This window comes from Eptatretus burgeri, chromosome 14 (genome assembly GCF_056783735.1).
Source record: "Eptatretus burgeri isolate ZD-2024b chromosome 14, Ebu_testis_v1, whole genome shotgun sequence".
NCBI lineage: Eukaryota > Metazoa > Chordata > Myxini > Myxiniformes > Myxinidae > Eptatretus > Eptatretus burgeri.
In genome coordinates, this window is record NC_140974.1 from 56,622,180 (window position 1) to 56,642,679 (window position 20,500).

The 20,500-nt window shown below is 46.4% G+C and overlaps 1 protein-coding gene across 5 annotated transcripts in view; it reads left to right on the forward strand.

Moving 5' to 3' along the window:
• The window catches only part of SAP30BP (SAP30 binding protein), a 60,496-nt gene that overhangs the window by 14,899 nt on the left and 25,097 nt on the right, over positions 1-20,500 (forward strand). For 3 of the 5 annotated variants that reach the window (XM_085854971.1, XM_085854975.1, XM_085854972.1), the window contains exons 2-3: positions 4,506-4,548; positions 7,055-7,143. In XM_085854971.1, the coding sequence (XP_085711097.1) occupies positions 4,542-4,548; positions 7,055-7,143 (96 nt within the window). In that variant the 5' untranslated portion in view covers positions 4,506-4,541. The remainder of the gene's footprint in view (positions 1-4,505; positions 4,549-7,054; positions 7,144-20,500) is intronic. The other 2 variants (XM_085854973.1, XM_085854974.1) reach the window with 2 other exon arrangements.

Sequence of the window (20,500 nt, forward strand, 5' to 3'; positions counted from 1 at the left end):
CTCCCTCCCGTCTCTCTCTCTCTCTCTCTCTCTCTCCCTCCCCGTCTCTCTCTCTCTCTCTCTCTCTCCCTCCCCGTCTCTCTCTCTCTCTCTCCCTCCCCGTCTCTCTCTCTCTCTCTCCCTCCCCGTCTCTCTCTCTCTCTCTCCCTCCCCGTCTCTCTCTCTCTCTCTCCCTCCCCGTCTCTCTCTCTCCCTCCCCGTCTCTCTCTCTCCCTCCCCGTCTCTCTCTCTCTCCCTCCCGTCTCTCTCTCTCTCCCTCCCCCTCTCGCCCTCCCCCTCTCGCCCTCCCGTCTCTCTCTCTCTCTCCCTCCCGCCCTCGCCCTCCCCTCCCGCCCTCGCCCTCCCCCTCGCCCTCCCCCCTCTCGCCCTCCCCTCTCGCCCTCGCCCTCCCCCTCCCCTCGCCCTCGCCCTCCCCTCCCGCCCTCCCCCTCCCGCCCTCGCCCTCCCCCTGCCCTCCCCCTCCCGCCCTCCCCTCTGCGCCTCCCGCCCTCCGCCCTCGCCCTCCCCTCCCCTCGCCCTCGCCCTCCCCCCTCCCGCCTCGCCCTCCCCCTCGCCCTCGCCCTCCCCTCTCGCCTCGCCCTCGCCCTCCCCTCTCGCCCTCGCCCTCCCCTCTCGCCCTCGCCCTCTCTCGCCCTCCCCTCTCGCCCTCGCCCTCCCCCTCTCGCCCTCGCCCTCCCCCTCTCGCCCTCTCCTCTCGCCCTCCCCTCTCGCCCTCGCCCTCCCCTCTCGCCCTCGCCCTCCCCCTCCCGCCCTCGCCCTCCCGCCCTCTGCGCCCTCCCCCTCTCGCCCTCGCCCTCCCCCTCTCGCCCTCCCCCTCTCGCCCTCGCCCTCCCCTCTCGCCCTCCCCTCTCGCCCCTCCCCCCTCCCCTCTCGCCCTCCCCCCCTCCCCTCGCCCTCGCCCTCCCCTCTCGCCCTCGCCCTCCCTCCCCCTCCCCTCTCGCCCTCCCCTCTCGCCCTCGCCCTCTCGCCCTCCCCTCTCGCCCTCGCCCTCCCCTCTCGCCCTCGCCCTCCCCCTCTCGCCCTCCCCCTCTCGCCCTCCCCCTCTCGCCCTCCCCTCTCGCCCTCCGCCTCTCGCCCTCCCCCTCTGCCCTCGCCCTCCCCCTCTCGCCCTCCCCTCTCGCCCTCCCCTCTCGCCCTCCCCTCTCGCCCTCCCCTCTCGCCCTCCCCTCTCGCCCTCCCCCTCTCGCCCTCCCCTCTCGCCCTCCCCTCTCGCCCTCCCCTCTCGCCCTCGCCCTCCCCTCTCGCCCTCGCCCTCCCCTCTCGCCCTCGCCCTCCCCCCTCCCGCCCTCGCCCTCCCCTCTCGCCCTCGCCCTCCCCTCTCGCCCTCGCCCTCCCCCTCTCTCGCCCTCGCCCTCCCCCTCCCCTCTCGCCCTCGCCCTCCCCTCTCGCCCTCGCCCTCCCCCTCTCGCCCTCGCCCTCCCCCCTCCCGCCCTCGCCCTCCCCTCTCGCCCTCGCCCTCCCCTCTCGCCCTCGCCCTCCCCTCTCGCCCTCGCCCTCCCCCTCTCGCCCTCGCCCTCCCCTCTCGCCCTCGCCCTCCCCCCTCTCGCCCTCGCCCTCCCCCTCTCGCCCTCGCCCTCCCCCTCCTCTCGCCTCGCCCTCCCCCTCTCGCCCTCGCCCTCCCCTCTCGCCCTCGCCCTCCCCTCTCGCCCTCGCCCTCCCCCTCTCGCCCTCGCCCTCCCCTCTCGCCCTCGCCCTCCCCCTCTCGCCCTCGCCCTCCCCTCTCGCCCTCGCCCTCCCCCTCTCGCCCTCGCCCTCCCCTCTCGCCCTCGCCCTCCCCCTCTCGCCCTCGCCCTCCCCCTCTCGCCCTCGCCCTCCCCCTCTCGCCCTCGCCCTCCCCCTCTCGCCCTGCGCCCTCCCCTCTCTCGCCCTCGCCCTCCCCTCTCGCCCTCGCCCTCCCCTCTCGCCCTCCCCCTCTCGCCGCCCTCCCCCTCTCGCCGCCCTCCCCTCTCGCCGCCCTCCCCTCTCGCCGCCCTCCCCCTCTCGCCGCCCTCCCCCTCTCGCCGCCCTCCCCTCTCGCCCTCCCCCTCTCGCCCTCCCCCCTCTCGCCCTCGCCCTCCCCCTCTCGCCCTCCCCTCTCGCCCTCCCCCTCTCGCCCTCCCCCTCTCGCCCTCCCCCCTCTCGCCGCCCTCCCCCTCTCGCCGCCCTCCCCCTCTCGCCGCCCTCCCCTCTCGCCGCCCTCCCCTCTCGCCGCCCTCCCCTCTCGCCCCTCCCCCTCTCGCCCTCCCCTCTCGCCCTCCCCCTCTCGCCCTCCCCCTCTCGCCCTCCCCCTCTCGCCCTCCCTGCCTCTTCTCCCTCCCTGCCTCTTCTCCCTCCCTGCCTCTTCTCCCTCCCTGCCTCTTCTCCCTCCCTGCCTCTTCTCCCTCCTTCTCTCTCTCTCTGTCTGCCTTATTACTGTGTGTTTATGTAAGCATTTTACTCCCATAATATCTTGCGACGAGGCATGCAAGTGTTCGAAATCTGACAATTGTGAAGGAAAAGCATCATTTTGGATGTGAAAATGCAAGTATCAAGGCCGATTGCAGCAGGTGAACATCAAGTGGAAGTGAGTTGTGCATTCGACTTGCCTGCGGTAACTGTTATAACGATTCTAAACAATACAGACAAGATAAAAGCTTCCGCCCAGTCCACCACCTCATTGATTAAAACAAAGTTAACAAGAACAGCACTCAGTGGAGAACATACCTCCACCAGGCTGAACAGGTTATGTTTTGTATCTCACTGATTGGGCTGTACCTTCATCTGGATCTCGATCAAAATCATATTGGCTTGTTCTTGTCACCTACCCAACTCATCCACCAAGTTTTGTCAGAATCTCTCCACAACCTTTTGGGATATCGTGCTTGCCCCTCCCCCCCCCCCAGCTCTCAATGGTGACGAATCACTGAAAAAATTCTCGTATTCTGATCCAATTCCAGATCTTCACCAAAATTTAATCGATTTGTTCTGGTCACACATCCAACCTGTTCATCAAGTTTCATCTGAATCCCTCCATAACTTTTTGAGATATCCTGCACACAGACAGACAGGCAAAGAAGCGTGAAAGCATAACCTCCGTCAACCTTCGATGGTGGAGGTAACTAGCTGAAGGAGCAGTTTGTCGGAGGGGATGGAGAGCGTGTGGTTGGAAGATCACACTTGGTGCCATCTACCTTTAAGCCAGTTAATAATGATGGAGAAGGCGAGGAGCATCTTTACTGACCTGCAGGAACAAGAAGGCGAGGGATCGACGATGCAGACGTTTGCGGCCAGTCGAGGTTGGTTTGATGGGTTTAAGTGCCGCCGTAACTTGCGCAGCATCCGCATCAGTGGCGACATTGAGAAAACGACTCAATCAAAATCTGGATGATGAGTTGTAATACTGGATACCACCAGGTGGCACTACATGACACATTTACATCAAGAGAATTGGGTTTTTCCCCTCATCTTGAACCCCCTCCATGAGACGTGCACCCAGACAGGAACCATATTTGGGGTACCCTGAAGCAGCATGCAAAATTTGGTTGTGTTTGAGTCAGTAATTTGTTTGTTTTTGAGGTGTGTGTATAATATATAGATATATATATATATATATATATATATATATATATATATATATATATATATATATATATATATATATATATATATATATATATATATATACTGGTAGGCGACATTGGTGGTCACTAGACTAAGGCAAACTTGAAATATGTAGATAAGAGAACACATCAGATGGCATTTTTGCCGTTCGTTGTTCCATATAGGAACATGACGAGCAACTGTCCATTCATCATTTGTGTTCGATTCCCTAACCCTACATTAGGGAATCCCAACGCGAACATTGGGGTGAAAACATATAGTAATATAATTGCATACTTGTCATAGTTTTTGATGGATCGGGCTGAAAATTTTTGACAGAGGTTGATTATAGTGCGCATAAAAGCGTGGAAGCAGATTTTTGATTTTTGAAAAAAAAAAAAATTCCATTTTTTTTCAAAAATTTCAAAGCCCCGTTGCTTGGCAACGGTGGCGTCCATAGCAACTGGGCTCAAAAGCATACAACTATATCCTGGTATGAATCTACCAGTCAAGTTTCATCAAAATCTGTTGACTCCTCTGGCCTACATAGCTGCCCATTACATACAAACAGAGAGACGGAAAACCTGAGAATATGGGTAGGCTAGCGACTACCCAATATATATATATATATATATATATATATATATATATATATATATATATATATATATATATATATATATATATATATATATATATATATATATATATATATATATATAACACACACACACACAACCAAACTAAGGTACAAATTCACCTTTATCGTCCAGATTTCGTAAAAGTGAGACCAATGACACTTGATTGTTTCTTCCTGGGCTGCGCCCCCCTGGAGTGTCCACTACTCTCTTTTGTCACATGTGATGATGTTGACTGAGCTGGTACTCTGGAAACAGGCTGGCAGGGTGACCGGCATTTCACCAATAACTGTATCCATTACTCTCCAGGGAGAAAATGCAGAGGAGAAAAAACTTGCACAGGAGATGGTAGGTGAGTTTGATGTGCAATTTGATTCTTTATTAGTCCCTTACCTGTTTCACCGGAGGGACTATAGATTTGCTCTCCGTCTTTTCATCTGTCCCACCTGTAGTTTTTCAGACTTTTTTCCCCCCATACCCTTCAACATATTCAACTGAAACTTGGTACACGATTTCATAATAAATTACAGAACAAATTCGAGTTTCAGGACGTTTTATCTATTTTTCGCAGAGTTCTGCCCTTTTTGGACTTAGAAAATATCACATCGGTAGGGGACATTTATTGCAAAACAATTCTCACTCTTGTTGGTTCACAAAAAAAAATAAGTTGGTTCACGAAAAAATATTTTCACGAAAAAAAAATAAGTGACCACTATATTCGTTATTGTTGTGTGTCTGGCTGTGTGTCTGTCCCGAGCATAGCTCCGTGGGTTTTGATCCGATCCTGATAAAATTTTGTTGGGAGGTTTATATCATGATCTATTTGTGTTTTCCTGAAAATGGGCATGGTGCACCCATTATGGGTGGAGCCATACCCAAAAAACGTGTTTTTAGGGGGTAGCAGATTTCAATTTGCATCTTCTCCGAGGGGGTTTGTAGAATCTGACAGGGGTTTCGGTATTTGGCTAGCCCAAGAGCACCTGCATAGCCCCACGGAGCTCGATTTTTTTTTATTTTTTATTTTTTATTTTTTTTCATTTTCGTCACAAGGTCACAAACTTATAAAATTGCGAATTTTGACATAAAAATACATCTTCTCCGAGGAGTTTGTCGAATCTGGCAGGAATTTCGGTATTTGGTTAGCCCAATGGCACCTGCATAGCCCCACGGAGCTCGATTTATTTTTTTTTAATTTTTTTTTTTTTAATTGTTTTTTTTTTCTTTTTTCATTTTCGTCCCAAGGTCAAGGTCACAAGGTTACGAACTTAGAAAATTGCGATTTTGACATAAAAATCCATCTTCTCCGAGGGGTTTGTCGAATCTGGCAGGGGTTTCGGTGTTTGGTTAGCCCAATGGCACCTGCATAGCCCCACGGAGCTCGATTTATTATTTTTTTTTTATTTTTTATTTTTTTTTCATTTTCGTCCCAAGGTCAAGGTCAGAAGGTCATTTTACAAGGTCACGAACTTAGAAAATTTCGAATTTTGACAAAAATCATACGACCGCCCAAACTTTGAGAGCGAGGATGACAATATTTTTTATGCATAATCTTGAGGTCATTCCCCACCTAAAGTCTTGAAACCATTTTGCTCTATCTCAAACACCTTGCCCGTGGCGCCCCCTTCAAGTTTGTTTTTACGCTGATTTCATCAAAGTATGGATAATCCGAGGAGTGCGAAATGCCATATAGTCTATATGACGTTATATTGTTCCTGGAATGTTCCAGAGGAAGTTTTGCACCAAAGGTCATAATCCTTGACCTTTGACCTTTAAAGTTCACAAAGGTCAAATTTTCAAAGTTGTAGGAATCGAACCGGGTTTTCGACCTTTTTCGACGAACTGACTCCATTAAGCTATAGCACGTATCCTGTTTCCTTATTTTAATGTCCACAACATTGTTTTGTGACCTTTAAAGGTTATGCAAAGGTCAAATTTTTAAAGTTGTTGAACGAAACCGGGTTTTCGACATTTTGCAGCTATAACCTGTCACTCGTACCACATCATGTTGATCATTTTTATAACTTGGTCAAACATTATCACATTGTCTCATCCTTGACTTCTGAAACAATCTACATCGTCAAATACCACTCATGAACCATCGTCGTCTTCAGACTTGTTTCATTTATTTTCTTCACATACAGTGGTGAGAAAAAGTTTGTGAACCCTTCATAGAATTTCTTTCAAAGGTCAGAGATCCTGTTCGGCAAAAATTCTGTTCCTTAGCTAACTTGTGATCCAGTGATGGGATTTTGACCAAACTTGGTCGAAGTATACATTATGCAAAAATGAACTGATTAGATTTTGGCATCAAGAGGTGAAAGGTCAGAGTCTGTAATAGGTTTTCATTACCGCGATAATGTAAGAATGGCTGAAGGAATCGATGTCAAACTTGGTACAAGTATTATAATGGTGCAAAGATAAATGGATTACATTATGAGGTTAAGGGTCAGAAGTCCTGTTGGGTGAAAGAAATCTGTGACTGTGCCAACTTGTGAATCGGGGATGGGATTTGGACCAAACTTGGTAAAAGTATATATTATAATACAAAGATGAACTGATTATATTTTGGTGTCAGAGGTAATGCTCAGTAAAAATGTGATACTTGAGAACAGCTGTAGGGATTTAAATCGAACATGGTACAAGTATGTATAATAATGTTGTAATATGGACGGAGGCATATCAGTCGACGACATGGAGTGCCATGGCAGTTTTTTTCAAAATTTAAGCACTTGGCCCCCCTGACTATATTGGTTACAAATTACCAAGATATGCTCTATATTTAGAAAACAAAGGTGTGATGGCCAGTTAGCTCTATGAGATATGGAGGTTGTGTTTGGTGCGTGCCCGATTCTTCTCAGCTTCCTTTTCGGATAAAGTTCGTCACATGTCTACAGAGGAGCTGAGCCTTCCGGTGGAACCACTTGGTCACTGTCCTGTTCATGTGCAGGTAGGATTGTCAACCTCGAAGGCAAAAAATAAGTGGTTCAAGTGCTGTGGTTGCATTTCATTGGAGATGGGTTTTCAGATTTAAGCAAAAAAGTGGTGGAAGCACAGTGTAGGGTCTGGTCCTCGGGTTGATCAGGATATTTTAAGATTTTCATCAGCTGTACAGTCCTAATAAATCTTTCTGATGTGTGTATATATATATATATATATATATATATATATATATATATATATATATATATATATATATATATATATATATATATATATATATATATATATATATTAGTGTTACGCTGTGGAAATTCGCATTACACCATAAAGGACCCTCAGGTGAGATATCTTCATAGGTGCATGTGTAGTTAGCCCAAACCCGTTGTATTGAGGGAATATGTGTGATTCATCCGGGCTGCGACGCTTTGAGATAGCCGTTTTTCTTTTCTGTCGTTATTTTGAACCAACCATGTCACAACCGCCATTTCACAACAACCACTTTAACCACCATGCCAGCCATCGTCACCAACTACAACCATGCTCCAACTCGCAGACAACAACGCCAAGCCTCACCACAGAAGACCCTCCACCACCTTCGCCTGTACCTTCACGAATCCATCCCGCAAACACTGCTTCACCGCCATTCCCAAACGGCACCATAACCATCAAACCACCACCGAAAACCCTCCACCACCTTCGCCTCTCTCCTTCACAACCAACAACTGCACCACCTGTGCACACTGAACGTCGGGCCCATTCGGCGATTGGTGCCGAACGCACCGAGCCGCGAGCGCGAATGCCGAATTTCCCCTCGGAAAGGCCGCATCAGAAACTCTTCACGCCCACTTCTCCTCCGTCCAATTGGCGAGCGCGGGGCGGCTTGGCCCCGCCTCCAAGCGTGTGTATGTGAAGTCCGTTTATGCAAATTTTAGGATCAGTAGAGGTTCACGCCCATTTTTGCCCGACCAATGGCTGACCGGGGGGGCGGCGTGGCCCCGCCTCCAATCGCGTTCTGATCCTAAAATTTGCATATTGGCTGCTCCTGCCGCCTATAAAAAGGTGAATGAAAGAGAGTTGGGTTTTGGAGTTGCTTGGAGAGTGTCGTAGAGAGGCTCTTGGGGGACAAGGAGCGTGCGTTGGCGGAGTGGAGTAGAGTGCGCGCGGTGGAACTGCAAGCAAGGGAGCTCGGGTCCGAGGCAAGAAGGACGGCGGTCGGAGACGAGGTTGCGGTGTGGGGGATCGCTCGTCTCGTCGCGGGACCCAAGCCAGCCAGCCACTCCCCTCCCCCAGGGCATCAACAATTCCCCCTTTCCCCCGCGCTGAGATAGTGCAAAAATTCCCCCGTTCCCACCCCACTCCAAACGTGGTGCCAACAAAACCCGCCAAGGGGCACGGAGTCGGGGCACAGCGGTGCGGCCACATTTGCGGCTTGCCCGCCAACGCGTCATGAGGACGCGGGTAAGACCTCCCCGGTCTCGCGGACCTGGCCGCTCCTCCAGGTCACGCGCACATTTGGCCTACGGGCCTGTCTGCCTCCTTGTCTGCGAGGGTGGCTTCTTTCCTTTGCTTTTGTGTGAATGTGTGTTGGTGCCGTCTGTGAAGTAAAACTGTATAAGTGTTGCCGTGTGTGTGCGCGTAGTCGGTTTTAGCTCTTACATTTGCTTTATGTGCATTTTGATTCTGTATGGCTGTATATACGCGCTTTCCGTGTGCCGGGAAATAAAATGCTTGCTTGTCAAACTGTGCCCGTTTCGCTTTGTCTTTTTCTCTATTGACCCTCCATCTTGCTTCACGTAAGGGGTTCGTAGTGGGTGCAACATCCCGGTAATTAATCTGAACCGTCCAGGTCGACGATAACACCGCTCGGTTATCCCGATAGTACGGAACGGGCCACCCAAGCGGCTAGTGTCCGGAGTCGACCTGCGGTGAGGTACGATCGCCCGGTTTACCATCCGCGTGGGTACTTAGGTAGGTCGAGTTTGGCGAACAACCCTATCCTACGCGGGTGGCCGATTGGCACGATTGTGGTGAGGTTGAAAGGCCCACCCGTGACTAGCTCCCGGCGTTGGTCCGAGAGGGTCACGACAGAATTGTCCGTCCGGTGGGCGACGTTCCACGATTCGAGTTACGCAGCTGTTCGCACGCCGGCGGGCGCGAATTCGTAACTATATATATATATATATATATATATATATATATATATATATATATATATATGTACTTGCGGGGTTTGCTTACACTTTGTGTAAGCACACGAACCATGCTTCCCCATTGTCTCAGGTCGCTCACCTGCATTTGATTTTTCATTTATTTATATTTTCATTTACGGATGCTTTCCGGCGGTTCTGATTATTTTTTTTATTTTTTTTTTTCCCTGGTATATCGGCTTCGATGTCCGTCTGCACACAAAATTACTGTGCTTCCCCATCATCTCGGGTCACTCACCTGCATTTTGTTTCATTGATTTATTTTAATTTATTTATATTTTCCTTTATGGATGCTGTTTGATTCTGTGAATTTTTTTCCGGTGTACCGGCTTTGATGTCCATCAACACACAAAATTTCAGCTTTCTATATCGCCCAGAAGGTAACGATCTTTAATATGAGGCAGTGAGTGAGTGAATCGGTGGTTAGAAAGAGCTTTGTATTATGTATATGTATATGTATATATATATGTGTATGTGTATGTGTATATGTATATGTATATGTATATGTATATGTATATATATATATATATATATATATATATATATATATATATATATATATATATATATATATATTGTTACGAATTTACACCGCCCAGCGTGCGAACGACCGCTTTAGCCAATGGCGGCCATCTCGCCCACCGGACGGACAATTCAGTCGTGACTTTCTGGAACAACGCCAGAAACCAGTCAGGGGTGGGTCCTTAACCACCCACCACGGTCCAGTCCGTATTCTACCCGTGTGAAATAGGGTCAATCGCCGAATATCGATATACCTTCGTACTCGCGCGGGTAACCTACCGAGGAACCGTACTTCGGCGGAGGCCTGCTTGGACACGAACCGCTTAAGCGGTCCGTTCCGACTGGGATAACCGAGCGGTATTATCGCCAGACCTCGCCGGACCCGACTCTATTTAAAGGTTATGTAAAAACCAAGCTGTTGGGGTGCAGTCACTCAATGACTGTATCAATCAGGTACAGTCACTCACACAGTTTTACTTCGCAAGACGGCGCCACAACATTCGTTCAAAGAAAAGTAGGAAAGACCCCATCAAAGGCAATGGGGTCAGACTGGACCTCGTGGGACTTGGCAGACCGAACGACTCCTACGAGACCGTTGCAGGTTACCTGCACCCTCGTGGTGCCTTATGGTGTGAACCTCGACGTCCCATCCCCACGGCAGCGAGCGTAGCCGCGCCTGAGCTCGGGCCTTCCGCGTGGCCGGCGAGCTCTCTCCGGCTCTCCTCACACGAGTGCACAGGTTCGCACGACACCGCTGGCAGAGCTGCGCTTCCCCGCCCGTGTCTCTTTCGCGACACCCGGACCTCTGCCGACTGGCTGCTCCCAGCTCCCCATTCAGACACGAGCCCCGATCTTCACCCAGCTCTGGCAGAAGCAGCCCAGGTCCTTCCGCGGCGTCCAGCGGCCGCGACAACTCCAGCAACCACCGAGAGAGAGAACGAACGCTCCGTGCGCCCTTTTTATTACCCACGCTCCGCCCCTCCGCTCTCGCCCCGCCCTCCTTCCAGAACATGCGGGAATCTTCCAGAACATGCGGGAACCTTCCCGAATGAAGCGTTTTTCCGCCAAATCGGGGGCACTCCCTCGCCGCTGTGGTTGTCTTCTTCCACACGCCGGGCGGAATTCACCGTGGAGACGCCATTCGTCCGGGGGAGGGGGCCGCCTGCTTTCCCTCGACGAAGGCCAGGCCTCTAGCAACCGTGTGCCGAGGTGGAAACGCGGTGGTGTGGATATGAGGGTTGTGGTTAAGGTGAGCGATGTTGGTGGTGGTGGTGGTGGTCCCAAAATAACGATAGTAAAGAATAACGGCTAACTCAAAGATCACAGCCCTGTGACACGAATAAATTCCCATTAAACAACGGTGGGGAAATCTAACTGAACACGGACTTAGCGATACAACTGATCTTGGGGATATCCTTTGTGGTGGTCTGCGAATTTCCACGACTGTAACACTACCCCCTCCCCATTTTACAGACTCGTCCCGAGTCGTCAAATTTTTGTGTGCCATCATGTGTAAGTTTCCCCTAGTACGTTTTATCTTCGGATCCCTGAGTGCGACATTTAGTGTATTCGTGTCCCAAAAATAAATAACCTACTGGCTGAGTAACTAACTAAACAAACCCACCCATGCAGACGACTTAAATGAATTGCCGGCGCTACGACAAATGCAGGGGACGCAACTCATTTACAACTTAACTTATGAATTTCACACTAAACCATGGCCCAGGATCGATGGACTCTGTGGGGGGGGAAAAAACGGGGAGCGAGGCTACCTCCATGCAGTCTCTGGCTCATGAAACAATTGCAGGTGGCAGGGAACGTGGCCGGCTGCTCAAGCGTAGTCCGAGGCCTTCCCCCCCGTGAAATGAGCCCAGTGAACACAAGCGGTGCACGGGCTGCCAGTGCATTCCCATGATGCGGCTGCCTACAGAGCAGTCCCTGCAGCAAGCGCGATGATCTGACTCGAGCAACGAAAGGGTGCACGGGCTGCCAATGCAGTCCCGTGATGCGGCTGCCTACAGGGCAGTCCCTGCAGCATGCACATTGATCTTGGTGCACATGGTAATGAATGAATGGGGCAAATGCAAGGAAGGGCTAGCAGGCATGGGGTCAGGGCAAAGGCAGGCAGACAAGGCATGGCAAGGCAAGACAAGGCCGTTGTAGCAAAACGGGCCGGTGGTGAAGCTGACCGGCACAGGCCTTGTAGTAAACAGCCGGCAGATGAATGACCGGCACAGGCCTTGCAGCAAAACAGCCGGCAGATGAATGACCGGCACAGGCCTTGCAGCAAAACAGCCAGCAGATGATCCGACCGGCACAGGCCTTGCAGTAAAACAGCCGGCAGATGAAGCTGGCCGGCACAAGCCTTGTAGCGGTTCGTGGAGGGAGTGCCGTGGTGCTGGCCACTCGGAAGGCAGGCTTGGACCTACCTTAGTCTTCCTCCCAACTTATCGCCTTTGCCTGCCTCTGTCCATACCCACCCCCTGAGTTTGCACAAAATCCACCCAAATTAGCCCCAACCTATTTTTTTTGTTTTTTTTCTATTTTCATTTCCACTTCTATAAATCATCTCCCGAACCCTCTTTATCGTCTCTGTCCGGCTAACCTATTGTCACCTCGCCTACTCCCAACCCCAACGTTCCCTTCCTGGAGAGGAATAAGGGAGAGCTAGCGTCCTGTGTCGAGGCCCAACGAAACCTCAGAATGGCCTCCTCAGATTTCAGCGGTCTTTAACCCAAAGTGGGTCCAGCGGCCCACAACGAGAGCGAAGGGATGGATGGTGTGGAGGGGTACACTTCCTAATCTACCGTAACATTATTAACTTCAAACTACCCCGGGGCTTTCCAAAAGTGCCTCTCGCTTAAACTGCTGGTTCTACAAACCAAGATTCCCATCGCCCGTGTTGGTGTCCTCACAATTTCGGGCCTCGCCCTCGAATTTTCCCTCGTGCCCTCGCACGGTTTCATGGCTGGGACGCGTGGCTCCCTTGGCAGGAACTACCCTCTGCCGATTCTCCAACGATGGCACCCCCCCCGGGCACTACAATTGTCTCCGAGCCTACCAGCTCCCTAAACACTGGGGAGTGCCCTCCCTGGCCACTCCCCTGAAACGCTCACGTGGCAGGCTGGCGCCCCGGGCCCCTTCCCTGGGTGCCCGTGGCCAATGCACTGCCCACGTGGCCAATGGCGCCCCGGGCCCCGCATCATGCGGGCCCACCCATGCCCACTACACTATCCCGGCCCTCCATGGACCCTTGGCCTACCGCGGCCGACGGGCTCGGTGCCCGGGGTACCCACTAAGCGATACTCACCATTCGCAGCCACGCTCCCAGCCCGTCAACAGGGCTCCTGCACCCCTTCAAATGGGTTTCGAGCCTTCACTCCCACCAACAGCGAAACGACCTCCATTTTGTCAATTTGACTAACCCCCTAACTCACATTACACTGACCCCGGGGTCCCTTGGGTGGGAATCACTCCTTCCCCCAATCACTCATTGCACCATGCATTCCACATTCACTCCCTACACACAGGCTCGCTGGCCTCACTCACTCACCAAGTACATTTTCCATTCATTTCTCGACATCGCTGATCACTGCCATTCTTCGATCTAAAACCCTCAACTAACTCGTGCTCCCTCGTCATCCCTTAGACTATAGCACGTTCCTTTGAACTCTACGTAGCTAAGCTACGTCCCCACTACACATCCAAAGTCTGTCACTGTCTCCAAATATTATTTTTCCATTTCCCCTACTAAATCTGAACTAAAATCCCTCTACCTAATCCATTCCACGGGCCCCATGAGGACTTATCCCTGCCCCATGGAGCCAGTCTAACTAAGCTAACCCATCCTCCTAACTAGTGGTGTCCTGTGTCCTGGCCAAGGGGGTCTTCCACCCCTTGCCCAGGGATCCTGTTCACCCGAAGCGAGGCTTGCTTTTTTTTTTTTAAATGCGTGCACCAGCGCGGCAACTCGCAACCTGCGCTCTCTCCCCGTGACGTCATGGCAGCTGTTCGCGGCAACTCGCAACTTGCGCTGTCTTCTCGTGACGTCATGGCAGCTGTTCGCGCTTCGTGCACCTCGTCCCTCCTCGGACAGTACCATCCGGCAGGGATTTCCCATACTGCCGGATTCCAACCATACGTGCAGCCATGACGTCACCCTGCGCATTCAAAAGCAAGCCTCGCGTTTCGAGGGGTTCCCCACACGAACACATGTGCTCTGCCCGTCGGAGCTTCACACACACGCTCGCGTGGAGAACCCATCCGGTCCAAATCCATATCCAGCCTACCTTCTGTCCGTCCGCGGGATCGGCTTATCCACCGCATGCGTTTACGGACCGGGTTTCACTTGCGCAGACGCGCACGTGGCGGCCTCGTGCGTAGCACAGCATGGACCCCCCACGCGCTGCCATGCAAACCCAGCACGGTTCCCAATGCATCTACGGCCGCTACTCAGCATTTGTCCACCGTCAGGCACCGTCTTTGTTGCACTCTCGTGCACACATTCCCACGTGCCACGACGCTTACACACCTCGAGATGGCACTCTCACTCGGGCACGCGTTTGCGTGCTCCCGCATACCGATCGTCATCTCCCTCACATACAGCGACCTCACACACACGGTTTCTCTCACATACGGCCGTTCACTCACTCATGCCCTTTCACTCGCACACATGGTTCCACTCACACACGGCCTTTCACTTGCACAGGGGGTTTCACTCACACACGGCATGCTAGGAAGCACGTATTTCGGCACACTCGTGTACACACACACCAGGACATTCACAATGAGGAATTGTGCCACAACAAGGGGTCCCGGGATCTCCAAACCCCCCAAGCTCCGCGTGCACTCGTCCACAGCACTCGCCCCCTCAAACTCGTTCGGCACGACCGGACCCACCTGGTCGAGATCTGCTTCAAGGGGGAATATTCCCTCCTCTCGTTCCTGAAGGAGGCTATCCGGCTGCTTGCACCGGGTCAAGACACATTCCCCGAGCTCCCCTTCATCATCCTCAGTAGGGAAAGAATACTGGTTCTGGCTCACTTTTCCCCATGTAAATGAATGGGGGATTTTCAGCCATGAAATTTTTCTTTTTTTTCCCCTAAAAAAATAAATCCCCTTTTTAGCCCAAGGTATATTTATTTGTCTCCCCTTTTAACCTGGAGCCTGGTGTTGGCTTAGTGGTTAGGGTGGCGGCTTGGGATCCCAGGGTCCTGAGTTCAAATCCCGTTGGCTGCTGAATTAACACCAGGGGGTTGACTCAGCCTGCCATTCTTCCGAGGTCGGCGAAATGAGTGCCAGTGTACTGGTCCCGGTGTATGCCCCGGTTAGAATAGGTGTACCATATCCCTGTGTGTCGTAAGAGGCGACCAGGGTTGGTGTCAGGAAGGGCATCCGGCCATAAAACATTGCCTCAAGAAAAAGCCAAACCCCTGCACAGCAGGGAAAAATGGCTGTAAAAATTGCCATTTTTTTATTTCCCCTTTTAACCTAGGGGCTCTCTATTCAAATAACCCATACAACAAGATAAAGATTTGTTAAAGGTGATTCTAAAGAAATATCTGAAACGTCTAAGCCCCGGGACACTCTTTATCAAATAACCCATACAACAAGATAAAGATTTGTTAAAGGTGATTCGAAAGAAATATCTGAAACGTCTAAGCCTCGGGGCACTCTTTATCAAATAACCAATGCATATTGTTTAGCTCACTCATTGAACCTATAAACATTTGTTCATTCTCAAATTCCTTCAATAGTTTAATTTTCTTTGCACAATAATCCCCATCTAAAATATTGAAAAACAAAACATTTGAATCTTTATATTTTTTAAGATACCCCTTTTTGTGCCATTACGAAATGATAAACTTCTCTTAATGATCTCATCTGACCACCTCCTGAGTTGCATATCATTTTGATATTGTAGTAAATTATTTTTCCATTGTTCAATTGATAACCATCAAATTTTTCAGTCCATTCAAACATATTTATTATTTTCTTTACATCCTCTAACTTATTGGTTTTTAAATTGATTCGCATATTTGTTTTATTTACCTTTGTTTTAGATATTTTTTCAATAAGACTTATTTGATATTTTTCACATTCATTATGTTTTCCATTTATATACCAAGACTGAGATTTTCTCCACTCTTTAGTTTGACTAATACTTGGTTCGACCATTTATATATTGTGAAAAACGCGGCGGTAGCCCTTAAAAACCCTAACCCATCTTCCCATCGTTAAAACTTGTGTCCATATGGAACACAATCTATTCTATACACTCTATCATACAATACCCATATGGAACACCATCTATTTTATACACTCTATCATACAATATCCATATGGAACACAATCTATTCCATTATCTAAAATAAATCTCTTATCATCAAAGGCTCCTAATGCCTTTTTATTTACTTCTTCACTATATATCTTATGTTTATAACTTCTTATTGTATTCATTTTCCTATATTCTTCTTTCTTATTCATCAAACAATTATAATAATTTCTAAAAGTTATTGATTTCTTTATTACATATTTCTTTATTCCCTTTAACCTTTTATCAATCTGATCACCATACTTATAAGCATATGCCTTTGCTCTCAATCCAATAAACTCACTCATTACTTTTCCACCCAACTCATCCTTAAACTTACCAATAACCTTTTCATTCTTTTTTGAAAATAACTCACTCTTCTTACTAAAATTACTTGTATCATATACTCCAATGTTTTTCTTCATATCTTTATAAACATCATCAGTTTTTATATCTAGAATAAAACTATCAGTGTCCATATACAACAATGAAACATTTTCACCATACTCTTTCTTTAAATCATTATACAAATAATCATACATCAATATCTTTGATAAATCAAGAACTGCTGTTCCAATATAAATTGGTTTATCCATGACAATACTTTCCTTTTTCATATGAATAGCAGAAAAGTTCTCTGAAAAAACCTCTTCTCTCTCAAAACTTGGTTTATTTATCAATCTAGAAGCTTCTTTCCAAGATATTGCAAATCTAATGTTTTGCCTGTTTCTAACATTCTCCATTGTCTTTCCAAAGACAGCATTATTCATCAATTTATAGAATTCCCCTTCAAATTTTACTTTTGTATTTGTTCTCATATCTGTATTGAATTTAATATACTTTTTCATCCAAGGACTTTGTTTAAATTTTAAAACTCTATGAATTTTAGCTACTCTCAACCCAGCAGATAAATATTGTCTCAAGTTCCTTTGATGCAAAACATATCCCTCTTTATCATAGAATGTTGTTAATAACTTTTCTGTTGATTTGCCTTTAATATTAAAACTTTTATGATAATCACTGAACCATTCTTTCTTTGGGGTTTCTTTCTCACATGCAAAAGGAAGGTCTTTATGCTTATTATGAAGATCACTCGGGTACTTCAAATCAACTTCAAAATAATAACCTTCTTCTTTGTCATTCAATTTCTCTTGAGAAGAAATAATATTCATCAAAGCCTTTTCATAATCCTTTTCTTCCACCCACTCTAATTTACCATAAGGCAGAGATTGAGACATTGCCCATCCATACAAATTATTAGCATCAAAGTACATCAAATAATTACTCTCTTTTTCACTCTCATAATTTGGAAGATATTTATTATTTACTTTAGCATATCTTTTTGAACATACTTGTGATATTCCACCTCTCTTAGACTTCTCAATCATCAAAAGCATATCTACATCACTGACTAAATCTATATCTTGTTTTGTCATTTTCAACATTGCACTCCAAGCTAAACCAGGAGCTGTGAAATAGTGGGCAGGATCTAATCCATAACAATTTTTATTATGGCAGAGTGATCTAAAAGCTTCAAACACATCAGCTAACAATAAAACATCTGTTTTTAGATACAAATCATGATATTCTCCAAGGTTCTTTATCTTAAATATTTTCCAAATTTCTTGTGCGTGTTTATATTCCTTATCACTTATCTCTTCTTCATAAAGGTTATTATAGAAACTTTCTTTTGAAGGAAGTTGTGTTTCTTTAAATCTCATAAATGAATCCATATAACCATAAGGATAAATTCCCTTACTTGTAAGAATTTTCTCTTTACTTTGAATTTCATTCCTTGTTTCAATTTCCTCTCTAGTTAGAATTCCCTCTTTAATCAGAATTTCATCTATAATCAGAATTTCCTCTTTAGTTAGAATTTCATTCTTTGTTCGAATTTTCTGTATAATTAGAATTTCATCTTCAGTAAGAATTTCTTCATTCATTTCCTCATTAATTAGAATTTCCTCTTTACTTTGAATTCTCTCTTTAATCTGAATTTCCTCTTTAGTTAGAATTTCCTCTTTTGGAAAGAATGAATTAAGATTTGGAAAAGAGCCCGTGGAGCTTAGATTTGATGCGAGGTTGGCTAGTGGTGTTCCCATAAACTTGTAAGAATCAAGAAACCGAATACGAGTTATAGGTTTTGTGAATATCATTTTTGTAAATGAAATATACTTTTGACTTGTGTTTGTTATGGCAGAAACATTCCCTGGTGTTTTCGAAAGTTCATTTATAAATAGATGTGTATCATAGTTGGCGCTGTTGTGAAGAAAGACTGGAATAAAAGAAGGTAATTTATAATTAAGATTACAACAGGAATGAGCGGGGCCTCTATATTTACCAGTAAGATGGCAATGATCCCTAACTTTAGACTCCTCAATTTCCTCCTCACAAATATGACAGATATTGTTCTTTCTAAATTCTAATTTTTCTTCTATGGTTAATTTCATCGGTTCATTTGTTTCTTTCATTAATTTACTTAGTCTTATACAATCCTTTTCTAATCGTTTTACAAACTCTTGTGAAGCATTTTTTCCACTATACTGTTCAAGTTTATTATACTTTTCTCCAACAGATGATTTGATATAATAACAGAAACCACAAGGAATATGTTTTTGATATTTATTTGTATATGGTTCTTTTGGATTAGGAGAAGCAGTATTTATCTTTTAAGGATACATTCAAAATCAGCGTATATCACAAATGGGTGCATGATAGATTTATTATAATCTTCAAAAGAAATCTTTTCACCAGGTTTAGGCATTGTAATTACAGCTGATTTATGATTACTACAATATTTTGAATGTTGTTCTAATCGTTCTTTTGTATGAAATGAATTAAGACATCGCTTACAAGGATATATTTTGTTTGCTGTTCTGAATACCTGAGAAGAGATTAATCTTGATAAATTATTGATGTATGTGTAATGTGAATTATTTCCAACACTAAAATATAAAAGATCAATGTGTGTTTCTTCATTTTTAAAGTTGTTTGAAATTTTTAATATTTGAACTTTGTTTGTATCCGTTAATCCATATACATTAATAGAAAGATTATTCTTTTTCTCAAATTTAGGAATATCTGTTAGTGGCATTGGGAAATTAAAATCTTTAATGTCCAAGGTATTCTCATATTTCATATATTGTTTTACTCTTTCTGAATTACATTTTGGTGGATGTAAGTGAGCAAGAACAGACCAGAGAAAACATTTATTATCATTATTCTTAATATTAACAACTGCCTTCTTTCGTTTTATTTCTTTTGGTAATTCAATATAAGAAGAAGCTTTAAGAGGGTTTGATTTTAGAATGTGTACATCTAAAAAGATGATTTTTTTAATATTGAATCCACTTCCTACCACTGTATTATCAACATCCTCCTCTTGTCTTGATAGTTCTTCATAAACCCCACTATTCAAAAAATCTTGAAATGATGTTATAAAATGAAGATCTGTCCTCATATAAGGAGTTTGTTCTTCATCTTGTCTTTTCATATTCATTTTCACTCCCATATAAAACTTTAAAGTTTTCATTTCTTTTAATGTTTTTTTAATAAATTTTTCAACATCAGGTTTCACTATTTCAATTGATTCAACTATTGATGATGGACCGGGTTCTCCAAATTGAAAAATCCTTATTTTTATATGCCCTTTAAATGCCCCATCAATGTTTTCAATATAATAGTCTCCCTTTACTTTAAACTCATTTTTCTTGTGTTTTTGTGATTGAAGATGCCTATTATAACTACTCTTCAAAACATCCTTTGAGCAGGTATCACAATGTTTTCTTTCCAACTCAAGAGGGGATATTTTGTGAAATAGATTAAATGTGTGTTTGTTGGTTCGGAGGTGTTTTCTATAATGTTTATATTCGTGATTACAAACATCGCAGTATGTTGTATTCACCATATTTATATAATAAAACTTTGCTTAAACTAAAAATTTCTTGATGAAAATTTCGTTTATTTTACAGGTGAATCTGTGCTTAAACTAAAATTTTCTTGATGAAAATTTCGTTTATTTTACAGGTGAATCTGTGCTTAAACTAAAATTTTCTTGGTGAAAATTTCGTTTATTTTACAGGTGAATCTGTGCTTAAACTAAAATTTTCTTGATGAAAATTTCGTTTATTTTACAGGTGAATCTGTGCTTAAACTAAAATTTTCTTGATGAAAATTTCGTTTATTTTACAGGTGAATCTGTGCTTAAAACCATTTTATCCTCCAACTTTTTCACTTAATAAATACAATGTTTCAAGACACAAAAGACAAGTTTCAATCAATCTCTTCATTTGTTAAAGATGCTGAGAAATATGTCAAGGATG